The sequence below is a fragment of the Somniosus microcephalus genome, chromosome 16 (genome assembly GCF_052327205.1).
Source record: "Somniosus microcephalus isolate GS21.2 chromosome 16, FLI_Smic_1.0, whole genome shotgun sequence".
Taxonomy (NCBI): Eukaryota; Metazoa; Chordata; class Chondrichthyes; order Squaliformes; family Somniosidae; genus Somniosus; species Somniosus microcephalus.
In genome coordinates, this window is record NC_141002.1 from 33,762,645 (window position 1) to 33,783,325 (window position 20,681).

General features: G+C 44.6%; 1 protein-coding gene across 12 annotated transcripts in view; it reads left to right on the forward strand.

Annotated features, from left to right (window-relative positions):
- The window catches only part of cadps2 (Ca++-dependent secretion activator 2), a 983,842-nt gene that overhangs the window by 929,578 nt on the left and 33,583 nt on the right, over nt 1-20,681 (forward strand). For all 12 annotated transcript variants that reach the window (XM_086008788.1, XM_086008791.1, XM_086008779.1 and 9 more), the window contains one exon: nt 54-161. In XM_086008788.1, the coding sequence (XP_085864914.1) occupies nt 54-161 (108 nt within the window). The remainder of the gene's footprint in view (nt 1-53; nt 162-20,681) is intronic.

The following is a 20,681-nucleotide window of genomic DNA, read 5'->3' on the forward strand; positions in this document are numbered from 1 at the left end:
TAACAAAATAACTCACATTGATGAGACATTTCTTTTTATCTATTTCATTCTAGCAACCTGGAATGGACCTAGCAGACACCTACATCACATTTGTACGGCAGAACCAGGACATACTCCGGGACAAGGTCAATGAGGAAATGTATATAGAACATTTGTTTGATGTAAGTATCTACCCTTGCAAGGCAAGCTGAGAAAGAACACAAGGGATATTTTCTTGAGAGGGATAAGTAGCATTTGGAGACCCGGTGTCCTGCATGGTGTTAAATGTTGACATGAATTTCCTTACTGACCCTCCTCTGTTATGTGTGTAGGGATGCTTTTCAGTGACTTGCTTCCAGAACTGAGGCTGTGTTACATCAGTAACTGTTTTTTAATTTTATTATTTTCTTTTCATGGTGGTTCCCTGCAGATAATGAGCAATCAGGAGCAAACTTGTGTGCAGCTCTCCTCACAGGACACTATAGCACTGTACGATTTCCAGCTTATTGTGTATGTAACATGGATACCAAAACTGGTGTTCCATTGGTACAGAATGACTCTGTGGTATATTGAGTGTAGGAACTAGATTGTCCATAATGTTTTTAAATAATTCATCTCTGTCAGTGGTGTTAAGTGAGTAAGGCATCTCTTTCATATCATCTTTTCTCATACTCATTTCCTTCACTTTAATCTTGCCGAGTCACACACTGGCATGTTAGTCTAATGGATTTCACTGTTGAGATTGAATTGACCCACCTTTCAAAGGTGTGGCTAAATATTAGAAAGGTAACTTTTTTGGCTCCCATATTAGAGAGAGAAAACACATTTTCATCGATTGACATCTATTTGTTGTTTGGTCTCAGTATCAACCGCATGGAACATATCACAAGGTCACGGGATAGGTTTGGATGAAGAAGGCACATCAGCACATTTGATCTCATCCTTCCAGTACACCGACTCTATCATCTTACCTATTACAGCATCTAACTGTTCCTGGTGTCCTGTATGTAAGAAGCCAGCAGGAAATGCATGCCTGCTTTACACCAACAATATGCACCTGTTTTATTCAGCAGCCTGTCAGCAGTCATGGGAGAGATGAGACTTTAGCTGATAGTATATTTTACGAGACGCATGTTAGTGTCACAGGTTCCTGCCTTGAAGGTCTCATGCAGCTGATGGTAAGCCCGAAGTAAATGTTGGATTTGGTAAGGCCAGCAGCCAGGAAGACCCATTTTCTACCGGGATTTCCCAGTTGCAGGCTTTAGGGAATCCAGCAAATTTACTTTGGGTTGTCGGAGGCTGCATTAGACCCGCACTTCAGGAGCCAATGGCACTTAACCCAAGAGAAGCTTTCCATCTTGTCCATCTGGACTGGATTTGAGCTGCTCAAATCATTCATTGACCATCTCCCTAATCTTGCTGCATGTTTTGACCATATCGTCGACATATCATGGGGAATGATCTGAATACAGTCCCTTTGAACAGCACATCATGTCATCTCACTGTGCGATTGACTACTTTTTCATATCCTGTGCACTGGACCATGCTATCTCTCTGATGTTATTTTTCCCCCAGCACTGGCATTTGGCTACTGATGTTTTGCCACGTAAATGGTGAAACAGATGATTTTCACAATAGATTGTTTTTTAACAGACGGACACAAGAATCAGTAATTTAGTTGCATGTTTCTGGTAATATCAATGAAAATGTCTATGTTTCAAACCTTGGCTTTAAAATTGATTTCAATTTGCTTTTGCCTATGCCTGAACATGTTCATTACTTTAGATCATTTACATCCCATTAAAAGTTCCAAAGAGGTACAACAGAGCATTTCCTCAAAACACCAAGGGGGTCATTTTGACTTTGTGCCACGGTGTGAATCAGCAGCCCGTTTCACGTCTCTCCCAATTTTCACTTCCATTGAATTTAACGGGAATTACCACCCAAAAGTTTCAAAACTCTAAGATGACTGAAGCACTGATATCTGATGGAACACAAAAAATTCACAGGCATTGTACTTATCTTCAACGTCCTTTCATTGTCTGGAAGAAGTATGGAATAGCGGATTTTCTTGTATATCTTTTAGTCTCAGTGGCAGCTGAAGATAATTTTTCATAAGCTCACATATATTGTCCCTCTTTTAAGTTATTGCTGCTTGTTCCCTAAAACAGCTGTTTTAAAGAAGCCACTAATTTCTACCAGGAGGGTCACTGAGTTGTAGAGCTTAATGACGTCTCTCTTTAACACCAGTTATTGAGATAATGTAGTGCTTTCACTGGCCTGCTCCTCCATTCTGACCTATGTTGGTTTTTGGAGTTCTAGCTGATTTTGGAAATCACTTTTATTGTTCTTTCCTAACACTCAAAGGACAGAAGTGGGGTGGGTGCTCTGCTGTGATGCTTGTAGAGTTGTCCAGTATTTCTGCCTGATGCTGTCAAAGGATATCCTGTTAAGGTGGTTATAACTAAAAGAGCTAGATTAAAGCATTTCACCATGGGAATAGCAGTAAATTTGCTACTTGGAGCAATGTCCATGTATTTATTAAGTACAAGTCTATTCACCATAAGGGGCATTTTAGCAAACACAATTCTGAATTTTCCAGATCCAGTCTGAGATGAATATCACAGTATCTGAGCCTTCTATCTCATTGGGAAGGCCCAGAAATGTCACTGGCTAGTAATCCAGAGGGCTGGACTAATGATCCGGAGATGTGAGTTCAAATCCCACCACGGCAGCTGGGGAATTTAAATTCAGTTAATTAAATAAATCTGGAATAAATAGCTAGTATCAGTAATGGTAACCATGAAACTATCAGATTTTTGTAAAAACCCATCTGGTTCACTAATGTCCTTTAGGGAAGGAAATCTGCCGTCCTTACCTGGTCTGGCCTATATGTGACTCCAGACCCACAGCAATCTGGTTGACTCTTAATTGCCCTCTAGCAAGCCACTCAGTTGTAACAAACCATTGTGAAACACAAGAATAAGAATGAAAACGGACGGACCACCCGGCATCGACCTCGGCACTGGCTAGGGACACGGCAATGGCACACCCAGCCCAGTCGACCCTGCAAAGTCATCCTCACCAACATCTGGGGACTTGTGCCAAAATTGGGAGAGCTGTCAAGCAACAGCCTGACATAGTCATACTCACAGAATCATACCTTTCAGCCAATGTCCCAAGCTCCTCCATCACCATCCCTGGGTATGTCCTGTCCCACCAGCAGGACAGACCCACCAGGGGTGGCGGCACAGTGGTATACAGTCGGGAAGGAGTGGCCCAGGGAGTCCTCAACATTGACTCCGGACCCCATGAAGTCTCATGGCTTCAGGTCAAGCCTGGGCAAGGAAACCTCCTGCTGATTACCAGCTACCGCTCTCCCTCAGCTGATGAATTGGTACTCTTCCATGTTGAACACCACTTGGAAGAAGCACCGAGAGTAGCAAGGGCACAGAATGTACTCTGGGTGGGGGACTTCAAAGTCCATCACCAAGAGTGGCTCGGTAGCACCGCTACTGACCGAGCTGACGAGTCCTGAAGGACATAGCTGCCAGTCTGGGCCTGTGACAGGTGGTGAGAGAACCAACACAAGGGAAAAACCTATTTAACCTTGTCCTCACCAAACAACCTGTCGCAGATGCATCTGTCCATGACGGTGTTGGTAACAGGAACCACTACACAATCATTGTGGATGCGAAGTCCCGTCTTCACACTGAGGACACCCTCCATCGTGTTGTGTGGCACTACCACTGTGGTAAATGGGCTAGATTCAGAATAGATCTAGCAGCTCAAAACTGGGCATCCATGAGGCAATGTGGGCCATCAGCAGCAGCAGAATTGTACTCCAGCACAATCTGTAACCTCATGGCCCGGCATATCCCTCACTTTACCATTACCATCAAGCCAGGGGACCAACCCTGGTTCAATAAGGAGTGTAGAAGAGCATGCCAGGAGCAGCACCAGGCGTACCTAAAAATGAGGTGCCAACCTGGGGAAGCTGCAACACAGGACTACATGCATGCTAAAAAGCGGACGCAGCATGCGATAGACAGGGCTAAGCGATCCCACAAGACCAAGACCACTCGGCTCCCAACTCATTACAGCCTTGGTTCAAACATGTACAAAGGAGCCGAATTCCAGAGGTGAGGTGAGAGTGACTGCCCTTGGCATCAAGGCACATTTGACAGTGTGTGGCATCAAGGAGCCCTAGTAAAACTGAAGTCAATGGGAATCGAGGGGAAAACTCTCCACTGGCTGGAGTCATACCTAACACAAAGGAAGATGGTTGTGGTGGTTTAAGGTCAATCATCACAGCCCCAGGACATCGCTGCAGGAGTTCCTCAGGGCAGTGTCCTAGGCCCAACCATCTTCAGTTGCTTCATCAATGACCGTCCCTCCAACATAAGGTTAGAAATGGGGATGTTCGCTGATGACTGCACAGTGTTTAGCGCCATTCACAACTCCTCAGATAATGAAGCAGTCCATGCCCGCATGCAACAAGTCCTGGACAACATTCAGGCTTGGGCTGATGAGTGGAAGCTAACATTTGCGCCACAAAAGTGCCAGGCAATGACTATCTCCAACAAGCGAAAGTCTAACTACCTCCCCTTGACATTCAACGGCATTACCATCGCCGAATCCCCCACCATCAACATCCTGGGGGGTCACCATTGACCAGAAACTTAACTGGACCAGTCAGACAAATACTGTGGCAACAAGAGCAGGTCAGAGGCTAGGTATTCTGCGGCGAGTGTTGCACCTCCTGACTCCCCAAAGCCTTTCCACCATCTACAAGGCACAAGTAAGGAGTGTGATGGAATACTCTCCACTTGCCTGGATGAGTGCAGCTCCAACAACACTCAAGAAGCTTGACACCATCCAGGACAAGGCAGCCTGCTTGATTGGCACCCCATCCATCACCTTAAATATTCATTCTCTCCACCACTGGTGTACTGTGGCTACAGTGTGTACCATCTACAAGATGCACTGCAGCAACTTGCCAAGGCTTCTTCGGCAGCATCTCCCAAACCCGTGACCTCTTCCACCTAGAAGGACAAGGGCAGCGGGCACATGGGAACACCACCAACTCCAAGTTCCCCTCCAAGTCACACACCATCCTGACTTAGAAGTATATCGTCGGTCCTTCATCGTCGCTGGGCCAAAATCCTGGAACTCCCTCCCTGACAGCATTGTGGGAGTACCTTCACCACACGGACTACAGCGGTTCAAGAAGGCGGCTCACCACCACCTTCTCAAGGGCAACTAGGGATGGGCAATAAATGCTGGCCTTGCCAGCGACACCCACATCCCACAAAAACGCATTAAAAAAAATACAATGTCATTCCTCCCTGGAGCTCCTTTCAACATCATTGATGTAAAACCCAGGTTGCCATTAGTCAACCTTCTCAGGTTCATCTTTGCCTCAAAATGCACTTCTTTGTTTCAACTTACTTGTCAGTAATGCTGGTGAGTTTGAAGTGAATTTGATCCACTGATTTCAGAACTGACTGCTTCTAGCATTCCTTCCTTCATGGATAGTACGTAGCAAAGCAAGCCAGTATTTTCAGGTGGCATAGGAGAATAAGACTGTTTAAAAGGGATTGGTTTCTTCAAAGAATTAGAGAAGTCCGTGAAAGTTGTATCATCAGGCACTGTAAAATAAAACAATCTCCAAAGGGAGTAATTGTGTATGCAGTTTTAAAACTTCATTTTTGCTTGTCATGATCATATACAGGCGTAAAATAGATGAAGTTTAAAAAAAACATTTCAGTTGCAGTACAAGTGAACAGATTTAAGCAAAGAGTTAGACTTGTGGCAGCCATACTTTCTCACACCTTTTCTCTCTCCTGATGAAACTCCCATAGAAAATAGGCACGAGACAGTTTTAGCAGCAAGGCAAAAGATGCTCCACAATCCTCACAGCCACTTTAGGATATATTTATTTAGCATTAAAGTTAGTTGGTTGAGAATAGAAGCTAGGGTAGCTCTTCTGTTGTGTTTTATGTATTTTAATTGTGTTGTCATTAAAGCTATGTTTTAGATTATCACACAATAGTCAAATCAGGACTGAGTGATTGTGGCAGTGAGCACGTGCACATACAGTATGGTATGCATTCCAGTGCACATTCAAAAAACATCAGGTTGCATCATCTGTCTTAAGGTACCAGCTTGCAGCCACGCTCATGCATGGTATACGGAGGAGGCCGTCATTTAGAGAATGAGAATTACTTCGCTGTAGGTATGTTATGTACCTTATCAATGAAAATTGCATCTCTTTGCAGGATTTTCTTGACTTTGGGGAGTTGATATTAGTGCCATTAGGATACAATTCTGATCATTGTAACAGTGGCTTTCCTCTACTGCTGGTTAAACCGAGGATACATTTTCATCCTGATATTCTAGTTATTAGAATTGGTTACCAGGAAATGGGAATGGGTGAAAATCAGATACACTGACCTCCACAGCTAATTCCCCGATCCAGAATCTGGGAGCAGAAACTCCAAAATATTACCCTAATATTTCCTGGTACTATTCATGGGTTTCTTTTTGCTGATTTTCTCCTCTCCTCTCCAGAAGCCAGCAACTCCTTGCTTAGTTCATTAGACAATAGTTGTTCTCTGATATTTCATCCAGATGACCATTATTCATATATGAATTTCAGCTGGCTATTTCACCGCAGAGGCTATCAGAACCCAGATTATGTCCTCACCGGACAGCCCCACATGCACATTTCAGTGGAAGTCGCTGAATAATCGCCAGAAATCAGTACTTCAGCCATCTTAGATTCTAGAAACTCTTTCAGCCTTTTGAACAAGTGCTTTCTTCTACTTCGTTCCAAATATTAATGGAATGTACACAATGCAAAGTCATCAACCAGTTCAGGCACCAGCAGGAAGTCTAATGGATTTTCCCTCCTTAACACAGAGCTGCTGAGGCCAATTGTAGCACTCCTCCCATTGCTCTGGCTGAGGTCAACTAACTTAACACAGCCTGAGAAACCTGGTTATTTCCTAGTCTGTGTGGCTCAGCTACTCACTGGCAGAATTCACTGACCAAAAGGGGTGATTCAGGTGCTTATTATATTACGTGCATGGGGAATCTGTGGGAATGTAGGTTAACACATTATCCCTTAACCTCTTACACCTGGATTTAAATCCATCCCAGGCTGATGGTATGAACGTCTCCGTTCTCTAACTATTATAAGTGTCCTACACCAGCTCTTCCTGATGGCTCGGTGAGTTTACCAGTGAGCAGCTGGACCATACCAGCCAGGAAGGTTACCGGTACAGGTGAGGACAGAATAGGGGTCAGCCGTGATGGCCTCTGCAGTAAAATAGCCTGCTGACACTCGCTGCATATAATAGTTGTCACTTTGCAAGCGACCAGTGTCCCAACAAGGACTACATGCCTCTCAGGAGAGCAGGGGAGATGATAGATGAGGAAAAGAAAAGCCCTCGTATCTACACAAAATGAGTTTAGGTGGACCCCACTCACAATATAAACTGTCCACAATTGCGAACAAATTTGAATCTCACTCGAGGGTAATTGGTTGAAAAATGTGCAGGGATGCAGGCGAGGAATGCTCTGCTGAGGTTGGGGTTCAAACACGTTGCTGGGGCAATGTAAATGGGCTTTTCCTAAGTAGCTGGCCAGTGGCCATATTATAGCCAGCCTGGGAGTCTTCAATACTCACACTATGCACCAAAAATTAAACAAGTGTCCCAGTTTCGGGCACTACCACCTTTCACTTTGATGAGACAAATATATCCTTTGATGACTGGAAGCTCCTGCTCTCCATAAAGCTTGTACCACAGTGATACAGGTTAAATGATATGTGTGTTTAAGTAATTGCTTCAAGTGCAACACTGAATCCATTAGACTAATAGCTCCATTTTTATGTCTTCGCTTTAATAGGTATGTTCTTTCATGAAAGCTCCTACCCATTTATTATGGCAATTTATTTAAATATGTGTGTCATTGCAAATATTTTGATAACAGCAATTCACAGCCATCACTTCAACATGCTGGCTGTACTGTGTGCAAGGTTCTGTAGCAGTCTTGAACCAAATAAGTCTTGTTGATATTTCTGTCTGTTAGAATATGGGCGACCAAAGTGAAACTTATCTCTCGTGCCAACTTTTTTTTTAAAGATTGAACTAGGCAGTTGTGACGGAAATATTGTCAGCTGTTTCAAGCGGACTCGTTGCTAATATGTGCGAAGACAATGATTTATCTGGAAGTGGTGATGCCCTGCAGGGGTAGAATAATTAGCATCCATCCAGCTGGCACTTCAGAAGACACCAAACCCACATTAGCAACTCCAACTTGGGTTTGGTATTTTTACTGAATCTTGTCGGCATATGCTTCATCTCTCCGGCATTTTATTTTTGTCTGTGTTGCAATTTGTTAAGTGCTAAATCCTCAAGAGGCAGACTGGCTGAACACATCAAGAAAACTAGAATAGAATTGGCGTTTCCTAATTGTGACTGACAAAAACCGTTAAGCACATAACTTCCGCGAAAAGCTGTTTTATCCACTTAACACTGTTATCCGTTTAGGAGCTTAATCGCACCTTGTATCATTTGTTAGACAGCATCTTTATGTGAGAAAAGTGCTTATTTATCAAATGATCTGATTTAATGTGTTCGACTATATTCAAGCTGTGGTAATGCCAGCTTATCAAGCTCACAATTGATCCAAAAGAAAATGATATGTTCAGAATTGAAATCTCATTTGAATGAATGGTTAGCTGCCATGCTGAGTTACTGATCTTGGCTCTGCCAGTGGGAGTGGTGCCAAGCAGAAGCTGGGCAATTCCTCGGGCCTCTGGCTTGCAACTCTGAGCATCATTTGGTGCTTCCGCAGTTGGAATTGTGGCAGCTCCACGCCTTTATATCGCTAAAACTGGCTCCCTTATCTTGACGGCATGCACCCTAGGCTGTTGAAAGAAATAAGACAGGAGATAGCAGAAGCTGTAACCACAATTGCTCAATCGTCCTTAGATATGCAAGTTGTGCCAGAGGACAGGAGAGTTGCCAATGTAACACTTCTGTTCAAGAAGGGAAAGAAGGATTAAAGTAATTACAGCCCTGTTGGTTTAAAATTAGTTATGGGCAAACTCTCAGATCCATAATTCAAGATAAAATTAGTGATCATTTAGAAATGCATGGGCTAATCAAGGACATCTGGCAGGATTTGTTTAATGAAAGTTAAGTTTTGTTTGAAAAATGTAGTAGTTTATTGAAGGGTGACTAATTAAATAGATAAGGGCAATGCAGTAGCTGTGGTGTATATGGATTTTGAGAAGGCATTCGATAAGGTGTCACATAGGAGGCTTATTACAAAAATTCATATGTACAGTATACGAGGAAATGTAGCGGTGTGGGTAGAAAGTTGGTTGATACATCGTTAACAAAGAGGTAGGATAAATAAATGTTATCAACAAAAGAAGAAAGACTTGCATTTATATAGCACCTTTCACAACCTCAGGATGTTCCAAAGTGCTTTACACCCAATTAAGAACTTTTGAAGTCTAGTCACTGTTGTAATTTAGGAAACGTGCCAGCAGAGCAAGATCCCACAAACAGCAATGAAATAGGTGTTGGTTGAGGGAGAAATATTGGCCAAGACACCGGGAGCATTCTTCTGCTCTTCTCTGAATAGTGCCATGGGATCTTTAACAGCCATTTGTGAGGGCAGACGCGGCCTCAGATTAACATCTGATCCGAATGATGGCACCTCCGACAGTGCAGCACTCTCTTAATACTGCACAGAAGTGCCAACTTAGATTCTGTGCTCAAGTCGTTAGAGTGGATCTTGAACCCACACCACCTTCTGACCCAGAAACGAGAGTCAAAGCTGACAGTGTTGCTCAAATTGGAGAAGGGTTGACAGTAGTATACCTCAGGGTCCAGTGCTAGGTCCACCTTTGTTCTCTGTTATAAAGATGATTTGGATTGGGACATAGGAAAAGGACTATTTCCGCTGGAACAGAACTAATGGAGGTTTTTAAATTATGCATGGTTTTACTAGGGTACATAGAGAAAGACGAGTTCCTCTGGCTGGGGAGTCAGTGATGAGGAGTCATCAACTTGAAATTCTCACTAAGGGAGTGAGGAGAGAGTTTAGGGAGAATGCCTTTACTCAGGAGTGTTATTAGAGCATGGAATACTTTGCCACAGGAAGTGGTTGAGGTAGAGACCATTGACAGTTTAAGGAAATATTGGATAAATATTTAAAGCAGAGGAAGACACAGGGCTATGGAGAGTGAACAGGGCAGTGGGATTAGTTTTGGATTCTTCCAGCAAACAGCCACAGCAGATAGGATGGGACAAATGGCTTCCTTCTGTGCTGTAAATGCCTGTGGTTCTACGGCAGAATCACAGACCCACATTTTTGTGGATCTGCAATTCTGCCATCGAAATAAGGAAGCCGGTTTTATTAACATGCACACGAGGCTGGCACATGAATGTAGCACTTCCACAACCCAAACTACAGAAGCACCAAATGTAAAAGTGCTTTGGAAGAAGCCTGAAATTCTGCTTGCGCTATAACTGAGCAATGGAACGAAGACAAGGGGTAAAAATATAAAGTGTTGGCTCTTCTTATGAGTGCAATTGAATTAGAAAATGAGGATGATTTAATATTTTGCACTGATTTTAAAAAGTTCTTTTCATAGCTCTTTCTAATATTTGGCTCCTGCCGCTTGGAAACAGATAAGGATTGGGCATCACACCAGTTGACCCATGTGTTCCAAAGTAGTGTGAAATACCAGTCACTGCTGGGCACCACATTAGTTCCTCACGTGAACATGAGTATCAGGTGGTCATTGGTGCAGGGTGATTATTCTATAGTGAACCCTTTGATTATCTGAGGCTTGCCTCATGGATCAAACCGGTAAGTAATATTCCACTACTGTGAATTATAGTGCTTTATCGCCCTAAATCAAGCGTCCTGACTTTCAACACCCCGTTTCAGGATTGCACTGGCAGAGCCGTTATTTTGACCCATAACCATCTCTGTGGTTCATTCACAGCAGTGTGTGGGTGTCTAATCAGTTTGGAACAAAGTAGACATATGTCTGTGCTTTTCTGGGAATAGTGTGATGTTGATGTTGATGTTTAGGTTCATTCTGCAACACCATATGGAACTGGGGGGAGGGGGAGCACGGGATGGGGGGGTGGGGGGTAGAACTGCTGGCAAGTAATAAACACATGATTATTAGTTTTATTTTATACTTCAGTGAATCATCACTTATCTCTGAAGTGAATGAAAAGGCAGTTAGACAGACTAAGTAGGAGATACATGGCAGGGTCGATTGAACACAGCACTGAGCAAAACTCAGGCCCAGCTGAGAAAGAATGAGTGACAGCATTGTGAATACTTTATATCAGGCCCAACAATTGGATAAACATCATGGGCTAGATTTTGCCAATGGGGAGCTTTTGGAGGCGGGACTCCCACTTGTCGGGTTTCAGTCCTGCCTCCATCAGCTTCTGGCCCACCCACGCTATTTTCCCTTGATTGACCTTGTTAAGTCCACCCAACAGGCTTAGCAGGCCAATTAAGGGGAAGCCGGTTACAGAGAACGTCAATGTATGACGTTTCATCTGTCAAAAATTTTTGACAGATGAATTGTCATCATTTGACAGCTCTGTGAAGCTGTCAAACAGTGACATTCTCTGTAGTTTGATGACCTCATCAAACCTCTTTCTTTTGCAGAAATTAGATGGTTGTTGCATTGGAGAATGCAGCAGTCATTTGTCATCTCTGCCGGTGAGGTGCGAGACTCTTCGCATACACACTGATTGAAGCCTGCAGGAAGAAACAAAGGTAAGTAAACATTTTCTATCACTTTACACTCACCTCACATACTCACCTCTCCACACTTGTACCCATCACTTACCTTCACACCACACTTTTGCATCCCTCCGACCCCCACAGACCCACTACTCACCTCGGTGACCCTGGCGGGTTTCGAAGCCTACGTGAAGCCCGCACTTGTGTGGGCAAAATGGGGATAATCCTCTTATCTGCCTGTTAACTAGCTGTTAACAGGCAGTTAAGTGGTTGTAATCCCTTCCCGTCTCCAAGGAGATGGGACCCGGTGCGGGACGGCTACCCGCCTCCTGGCAAGATGGCACAGAGGCGGGTTAGGCACCCGCCCCCAAATTCTGCCATTTTCCCAGCAGTCCCACCTCCAAACCCGCCTCCCCGGGGCTGGCAAAATCCAGCCCCATAGGACAGATTTTCCCCACCATTTCCCTTAGAAGGAGCCTGTTACTCAGGCACAAAGGTCAAAACAGATGAGGTAGGGGGTGGTGGGGGCAGACATCCATTACCCTGGGTCTCTGCCCCCTTTAAAGGCAGAGTAAAATGGTAAATAATAATTTATGCAGACAACACAGGCCTTTCACCTCGATTTCCTGTCATTGCAGTCCAGATATAGGAGACATCCCAAGAGCCTGGCGGTGGGCCTTGTGCCAGGACTCCATCAGCTTGGTGGGCCTGAGGGGGACTGGCAAAAAGATGAATAGGACCATAAAGACAAGGTCAGACATTCTTTTGAGTGTCCCATAGGATCTCTGGGCCTTGGTGCCTTCCGGTTGCTGTTCCACAACAGCAGCCTGAAGACTCCGTATCTAGTGTCCAGGTCTGCAGTGCAGGCTTCTCAGACCATAGGGTCGCCAACCAATGTACCCACAAATTTTTTTTGGGCCCACGCGGGCCATTCAAAATTCCACACATGCGCGGTTTTTCTTTTCAAAAGCCAGCTGTGCGGGACCTGCAGAGAGTTGTGCAGCCACGCAGCTATTAGGGAACATTGTTCAGGATTATCCTGGCGTCTCCAGGAATTAAAGATTAATCTCCAGGACACTGCTGCAGACAATTTCTTTGGACTCTTTCATTTATTAGCTGTAAAAATATTGGAGGTCGGGGGGGGGGGTGGTGACGGCTGTTTGACTGACAGTGACGGAACATCCAGTCAGCTAACTAAGAGTCTGTTCGCTTTCCAAATGGCGTGGGAAGGCGGTGCGCCATGAGGATGGATGTATCAGGTGACCAATGGCGGGAGTGCGGGAGCGGGGCGGTTGGAACCTCCAGGAATATGTCCAAGCACAGTTGGCAACCCTATCAGACCAGCAACTGCGCTCCTCAGCCAGCCAGGAAAATCAAGACCAATATTCAACAGAACAGTAATTTTATTTATTATTAATTTGGCTGTGGGGACTACCTGTGGCAGAGGCTAATATTTCTTCAATGTTGCATCGGTGAAATGACTCCCTATTGTCTTATGCCCAAGGAGTGAGTGCTATTGTCATAGTGCCAACACAAACTGTATACAATGGACATTATCTAATGGATCCATTTCAGCTACAAAATGCAGTGAATCTCCTTTATCATTAATTGTTTGCAGTGTAACTTGTTATAGTAATGCAAAAATCCCCAAACCACTTCTGTTTGTGTGCCCATGCTTATATCCAAGCACTAAGACCCATTTAACAATGCCATAATCATAAAGCTTTCTTTATAGAAGCATCCCAGCCAACCATAACTAAAATGATTGAACAAGCGAATGTACATTAGTCTGTTCACACTCGCCTTGGTGTGAATTACTCGATCATCGATCCAATGAAAATATTAACATATGAATTGCCTTGACCAGTGAGTAAATCCTTTAATCCCTTCACACCTGTTCTGTAGTATATCTGTGACCCTCTTTCTCACCTCCTTATTTTCTCTTCTGCTGGCACATTGCTTTCCTTCTTTCCTTTATTTACCTTCTGATTTTTGTTTCTAATGTTTTCTGTTTTAAAAAATATTTCAGAACCCAATTTGCTTCCTGATCCTTTTGATTGTCACACCACTAAAGACGGAAGAAGCCCTAGAGGAGTATAAAAAGTGCAGGGGCATACTTAAAAAAGAAATTAGGAGGGCGAGGAGGGGCCATGAAATAACACTGGCGAGCAAAATAAAGGAAAATCCTAAGATGTTTTATAAGTATATTAAGGGCAAGAGGATAACCAGGGAAAGGGTAGGGCCCATTAGGGACCAAAGTGGCAATCTGTGTGTAGAGCCAGATGATGTAGGCGGGGTTTTAAATGAATTTTTTGCATCTGTGTTCACTATGGAGAGAGACGATGCAGACATAGAAATCGGGCAAGGGGACTGTGACATACTTGAACATATTAGCATCGAGAGGGAGGAGGTGCTAGCGGTTTTAGCAGGCCAAAAAGTGGATAAATCCCCAGGCCCGGACGAGATGTATCCCAGGCTGCTGTGGGAGGCAAAGGAGGAGATTGCAGGGGCTCTGACACAAATTTTCAGAACCTCTCTGGCCACAGGGGATGTACCAGAGGACTGGAGAACAGCTAATGTAGTACCATTATACAAGAAGGGTAGCAGGGATAAACCAGGGAATTACAGGCCAGTGAGCCTAACATCTGTGGTAGGGAAATTATTGGAAAAAATTCTGAGGGACAAAATTAGTCTCCACTTGGAGAGGCAAGGATTAATCGGGGATAGTCAGCATGGCTTTGTCAAGGGTAAATCATGTCTGACAAATCTGATTGAATTTTTCGAGGGGGTGACTAGGGGGGTGGATGAGGGAAATGCTGTGGATGTGGTTTACATGGACTTCAGTAAAGCTTTTGACAAAGTCCCGCATAGGAGACTGGTCAAGAAGGTAAGAGCCCATGGGATCCAGGGTGCCATGGCGCGTTGGATCCTAAACTGGCTGAGTGGCAGGAGGCAGAGGGTGATGGTCGAAGGATGCTTTTGTGACTGGAAGCCTGTGTCCAGTGGGGTACCTCAGGGATCGGTGCTGGGTCCCTTGTTGTTTGTGATCGACATAAATGATTTGGATGAGAATGTAAAAGGTATGATCAGTAAGTTCGCAGATGACACGAAAATTGGTGGGGTGGTAAATTGCGAGGAGGAAAGCCTCAGGCTACAGGACGATATAAATGGGTTGGTCAGATGGGCGGAAAAGTGGCAAATGGAATTTAACCCTGAAAAGTGCGAGGTGATGCATTTTGGACGGACAAATAAGGCAAGGGAATACACAATGAGTGGTAGGACCCTAGGAAGTACAGAGGGTCAGAGGGACCTTGGTGTACATGTACATAGATCTCTGAAGGCAGCGGAACAGGTAGATAAGGTGGTTAAAAAGGCATATGGGATACTTGCCTTCATTAGCCGAGGCATAGAATATAAGAGCAGGGAGGTTATGATGGAGCTGTACAAAACGCTGGTGAGGCCACAGCTGGAGTACTGTGTGCAGTTCTGGTCGCCTCACTATAGGAAGGATGTGATTGCTTTGGAGAGGGTGCAGAGAAGATTCACCAGGATGTTACCTGGGATGGAGCGCCTCAGCTATGAAGAAAGACTAAACAGGCTGGGGTTGTTTTCCTTGGAGCAAAGAAGGCTGAGGAGGGACCTGATTGAGGTGTACAAAATGATGAGGGGCATAGATAGGGTAGATAAAGAGGAACTTTTCCCCTTAGTAGGGGGGTCAATAACAAGGGGGCATAGATTCAGGGTAAGGGGCAGGAGATTTAGAGGGGATTTGAGGAGGAACTTTTTCACCCAGAGGGTGGTTGGAATCTGGAACTCACTGCCTGAAAGGGTGGTAGAGGCAGGAACCCTCACAACATTCAAGAAGCATTTGGATGAGCACTTGAAATGCCATTGCATACAAGGCTATGGACCAAATGCTGGAAAATGGGATTAGACAGGACAGGGGTGGATGGGCGGCGCGGACACGATGGGCCGAAGGGCCTCTTTCTGTGCTGTAAAACTCTATGACTCTATGACTATGACTTATTATATTTATCTTTAGTCTGGGCTGCCCGGTTTCTTCCTCCTTCCCTCTCTCCTTCCCCCTCCCTCCCTCTCTCACCCCCCCCTCCCTCTCTCTCCCCCCCTCCCTCTCTCTCCCCCCTCCCTCTCTCTCCCCCCTCCCTCTCTCTCCCCCCTCCCTCTCTCTCCCCCCTCCCTCCCCCCCTCTCCCTCCCCCCCTCTCCCTCCCCCTCTCTCCCTCCCCTCCCTCCCCACCTCTCTCCCCCCTCTCCCTCCCTCCCCGTCTCTCCTCCCTCCCTCCCCCTCCTCCCCCCTCCCTCCCCTCCCCCTCCCTCCCCTCCCCCCTCCCCTCGCCCCACCCCTCCCCCCTCTCCCTCCTCCCTCCCCCCTCCCCCCCTCCCCCCCTCCCCTCTCCCTCCTCCCCCCCTCTCCCTCCTCCCTCCCCTTTCCCTCCCTCCCCCCTCCCCCCTCCCTCCCTCCCCCTCCCCCCTCCCCCCCACCTCCCCCCTCCCCTTCCCCCCCTCTTCCCCCCCAGTCGCTCTCTCTCTCTCCCCCCCCCCCCCAGTCACGCTCTCTCTCTCTCTTCCAACAACAACATGCCCTCGAAAAAGCCTCGGCACCGCCGGGCACTCCAGCTAGTATATATACCCACCATATTATTTTGTAATTTCATCATCTGCTCTTGGTTGTCACTCAATAAAGCCATGCTGATTTATGTCATCATCATTAGCCCTTCAATTTGAGCATTGTGCCGCATCAGTGACATAGAATGCACCGCCCATTGACATCAGCCATAACAGCTGCTGCTGGCCAAAGGTAGGACATTAAAAGAATAAAGCATCCCCATGGACTTGTGTGTCTGTGTGTGTATATATATATGTCATAAAAAGTAGTATGTATTGCAATGAATAAGCAGCTGTAATCTCAATTGATTTATAAACTGCTTATTATTCAATCTTCGAATTTATGACATTACCTGAACCCTTCAGTAAGTTTACTGTGGTGTATTAACTGAGGTTCCCATTATTCCTCTGCACAATTCATGTTAGACATACAAGGATAGAATTTCTTTGGGGGTTCCCCAATCTCCCGTCGTGACCTTGGCGGAAGATCAGCAGGAACCCCGGAGAAAGGGCGGAAATGGCCAAAGATATGGCAGGAGATCAGGAGAACCCCTGCAGAGATTGCTGGGGACAATGGGCTGGATTTTCATTGAGGAGTCGGGTAGGAGGTGGGACTACAACCTTTGGGGTTGTAGTCCCGCCTCCATCGGGTTCTAGCTAACCCATGCAATTTTGACTTGATTGACCTTGTTGAGCACGCCCAGCGGGCTCAGCAGACCAATTAAGGGCCACCCGGCAACAGGTGACGTCACAGATTGATATTTCATCTGTCAAGACCTTTTGACAGATGAAACATCAGCGTTTCACAGCTGTTTGAAGCTGTCAAACACTGACAATCTGTATTCTAAGTTAATTCCTTCCTCTCAGGATGATTTAGAGATCTCCCCAGAACAGAAAGCTGAATGCTGCAATTTTTGTCAGCTCGCAGCCATTCTGCTTTCTGTGCCAGTGAGATGAGGGACTCCCAAGACCTGAAGGAAGGAAGGCTGTAAAGGTACGTAAAACTTCTTTAAACACTTTACACACACCAAACACACTTACCTTTGCACTCATGCACACATCACTCACCTGAACACCAGACATCTCGACCCCTCCAAGCCCTTCATCCCGACGGTCCGCCTCCTCTAACTTGGCATGGTTTGGAGCCATCGGGAATCCCACACTTCAACATTAAAAATAGGGATTAGGTTAAAAACTACCTGTTAACAGGCAGTTAATTGGCACTAATCCCCTTCCCGCCTCGGGGAGGCGGGTCCCAGTGCGGGGCGGGTACCCGCCTCCTTTGAAACTGGCATGGAGGCAGGTTGGGGGCGGGATGGGTTCATGCCCCCCCTGATTTCGGGATTTTAACCCCCCACACGCCTCCAATCCCGCCTCCACGGCCCAATGAAAATCCTGCCCAATGTCTCTGTAATCAACTGCAGGTTATATTTCTATCGACGTACAATAATGGGATTAGAAATGCTTTTAAAACAGTTCTGCAAACATCACACACCACTTCTACAAGGAACTAAAGTACCTAAGTAACCTCAACTTCTGTTCACCCAGTTACTGTCATTGCCTCTTTACTGATCAGTAAAGAGGCAATTTTACTTCTCAATGTTCTTCAAAAAATATCAATTGCCAACATGAAACGTGTTCCTCGACAACATGTCCATACCCCACTCTACCACTGCAACCACTTTCAGCCCTAATTCCCAGCTCAGACCCTCCGCTGTGCCGAGTCTCCACTACTGTATGTTCCCCCTTCACTCTGTTCCACCAATGGTGGCAATGTCTTCATTCATCACAGTTCTGCTCTCTGGAATTCTCTCCCAAAACCTCTCTGCCTTGCTCCATCTTTCCCGCCTTCAATAGTCTCCTCAAAACATACCCTGCCCCCCTCCCCTTGTGTGATCAGTCCATGCTATGCATTCTGTAGGAATTCTGATGAGATGCTCCTGCAGCAAAGAAGGCTCTGTAGATTTGCACCTGTGATCCTCCACACGACTAAGCTCAGCAAGAGGAGGTATTAAACCGACGTCGGGTATCCAACATATGGCAAAAGTATAATAATTTGTCAAACATAGCGTATTCTTTTTCAACAAAATTATCTCTCCTGATATGTCAGAAAACCCTAGGTTTTATTTTCTAAGTTCAAAAGTAAAACAAAATCTTGCTGGTCCAGAATTGAACTCTTCTGGCTCATGATGTAAAGCCATGGCAAGATCTAATGACAATTATGTCAGACAGATCATGCTTTTACACACCATCACCTAAACCATCCTCTGATCTGTCCAGACAAATGGGAATATATTGAGATTCATTGATGGGTTTCAAGAATCATATTGGATTTTTGATGGTGATGTTTCTGGAGGATTTTGCTCTTTTCCAAATTGATCATGTGTTTGCTTTTCATTTCAAATTTTCTACTACTTAAATGTCACTTATGTACTAAGAGGGTAATGTCCAAGCTTCTGTTTCCCCAGGGGGTATCGCCCTCCACAAGCATCTATTGAAACTTCAGATATGCAGTACCCATGACTTTCCATCCGTTCAATTTCATGCTCCCGAATTGCCAACCTGCTCTGCCAGAGGGCGGAGCTCCCTGGCAGAAGCACAGACTCCAAAAAATGTGTAATCTGCCATATTAGTCATTTCGAATGTTAAAAGAGCAGGAGATTTTAAAGCATCAAAATGATAATGTTGCTGTTTGAGGGAAGCTTTTCCAAATGGATGGAAAGTTATGGGCTGCGCGCGTGCAATTTCCTGATGTGCACTCCCAGCGGGCAAGGCTGCACAATCGTAAAATCAACCCTTTGACCTGTACTTGGCTATTTGGTTGTGCCTTTAATGAGTTGTATTTTTACAGAAGTTAACTTTCTACTGTGACTGACTACTAGAAAATTGATTGCATGCTAATGCAGATGCATGAGTCGGGCACACTGTCTGGAAACTGGGCATGGTGAGAATCTATTGTTAATAAGTATTCCTAGAAGTACACCCAGAAGCAGATCCAAAGTGATGTAGCGAAGGATGACCAAGTTCTAGTTCTTTTCTTCTACATCTGCACTATCACAGTATTGCACGTGGTATCACAGACTGATCCATTATTCTAACATTTCAGCATTCTTTCTAGAAACCGTACAGCTCAAAATGAAAGCACATCATTTTGTTAACATAAGCCATGTCCCACCATTTGGGCTTTTGCTCAGTTATGTTTGCTGCAATTTTGCCATTGACTGTAAAAGGAGACTTTCTCTTGACTGCATTTTCTTTAACTTCTTTGCATCCCCCTGTACTGATCATTGAGTTACTGAGGTTGTAAGGAATTGCTTTTCTCCCGCCTAGGCTCTGATGATGGTCCCAGTTGAGAGTTCGGATCACTTCCTGACTGTGGCCGGCTGATGGCAATATTACTGAGGTTACAAATAGTAAAATTCAGCACATTTTGTAACCTTTTTTAATTCATTAACAAGTTGGCTTAAAAAGTTTGTATTACATTGAAACTGTCAAACCCTGGTTTGGGTAACAGTTGATAAACAGAAACAAGTAAGCAAAATAGCATATTTCAGCACTGAAGTCCAGATTGATCAGTTTAATTTAAATGTATTTATCTTTAAAATACTGCAAATAAAACATTATTTTTTCCAATCATATTTTGTATTCAAGTAAAAAAATATTTTATACATTATTTTACCTTGAGACCCCTCTGCATACATGTGAATTACATGGAAAGAATGTAATACCCCTGTACTAGCATCAGAACTATTAGTATCTACAGTGCCTGCTGTGAATGTACTTTTTTAAATAGTTCCATCAATTTCAAATAAAATTCACAATTTGGCATTTGTGCCCTCTTAAAGTCATGTTTATATTTAATGTTTCAAATATATGAATAATTTCATATGTTATGAATAATTGGAAGCATTTCAAAGTGTGTGGGCCGAAGAGTACTACATATTAGTGATGTAAATTTAAGAAATATGATTTATTCGAGTCTTTTGATAAGAAACATTGTGATACTCATGCTGTGTGAGCCCTTTATTGAATGTGATAATACAGTGCATTGAAGTGCAAGAGGTATCAAACTACAGGCCTAGTAAGTGCAATATTCCAAAAATAAGCAAAAGGGTAAATTGCCATACTCGTCTCTTGCCCAGTTTCAGAGATGTGCAAATAATCATCTTAAAGTTATTTTCATGAAATTTAATTTACTGCAACTACAGTCATGATTTGTTCATCTGGAGTTTTAATTCCAGACTTCAGTTGAAACCAAATCCAGATATTGAACCTTTG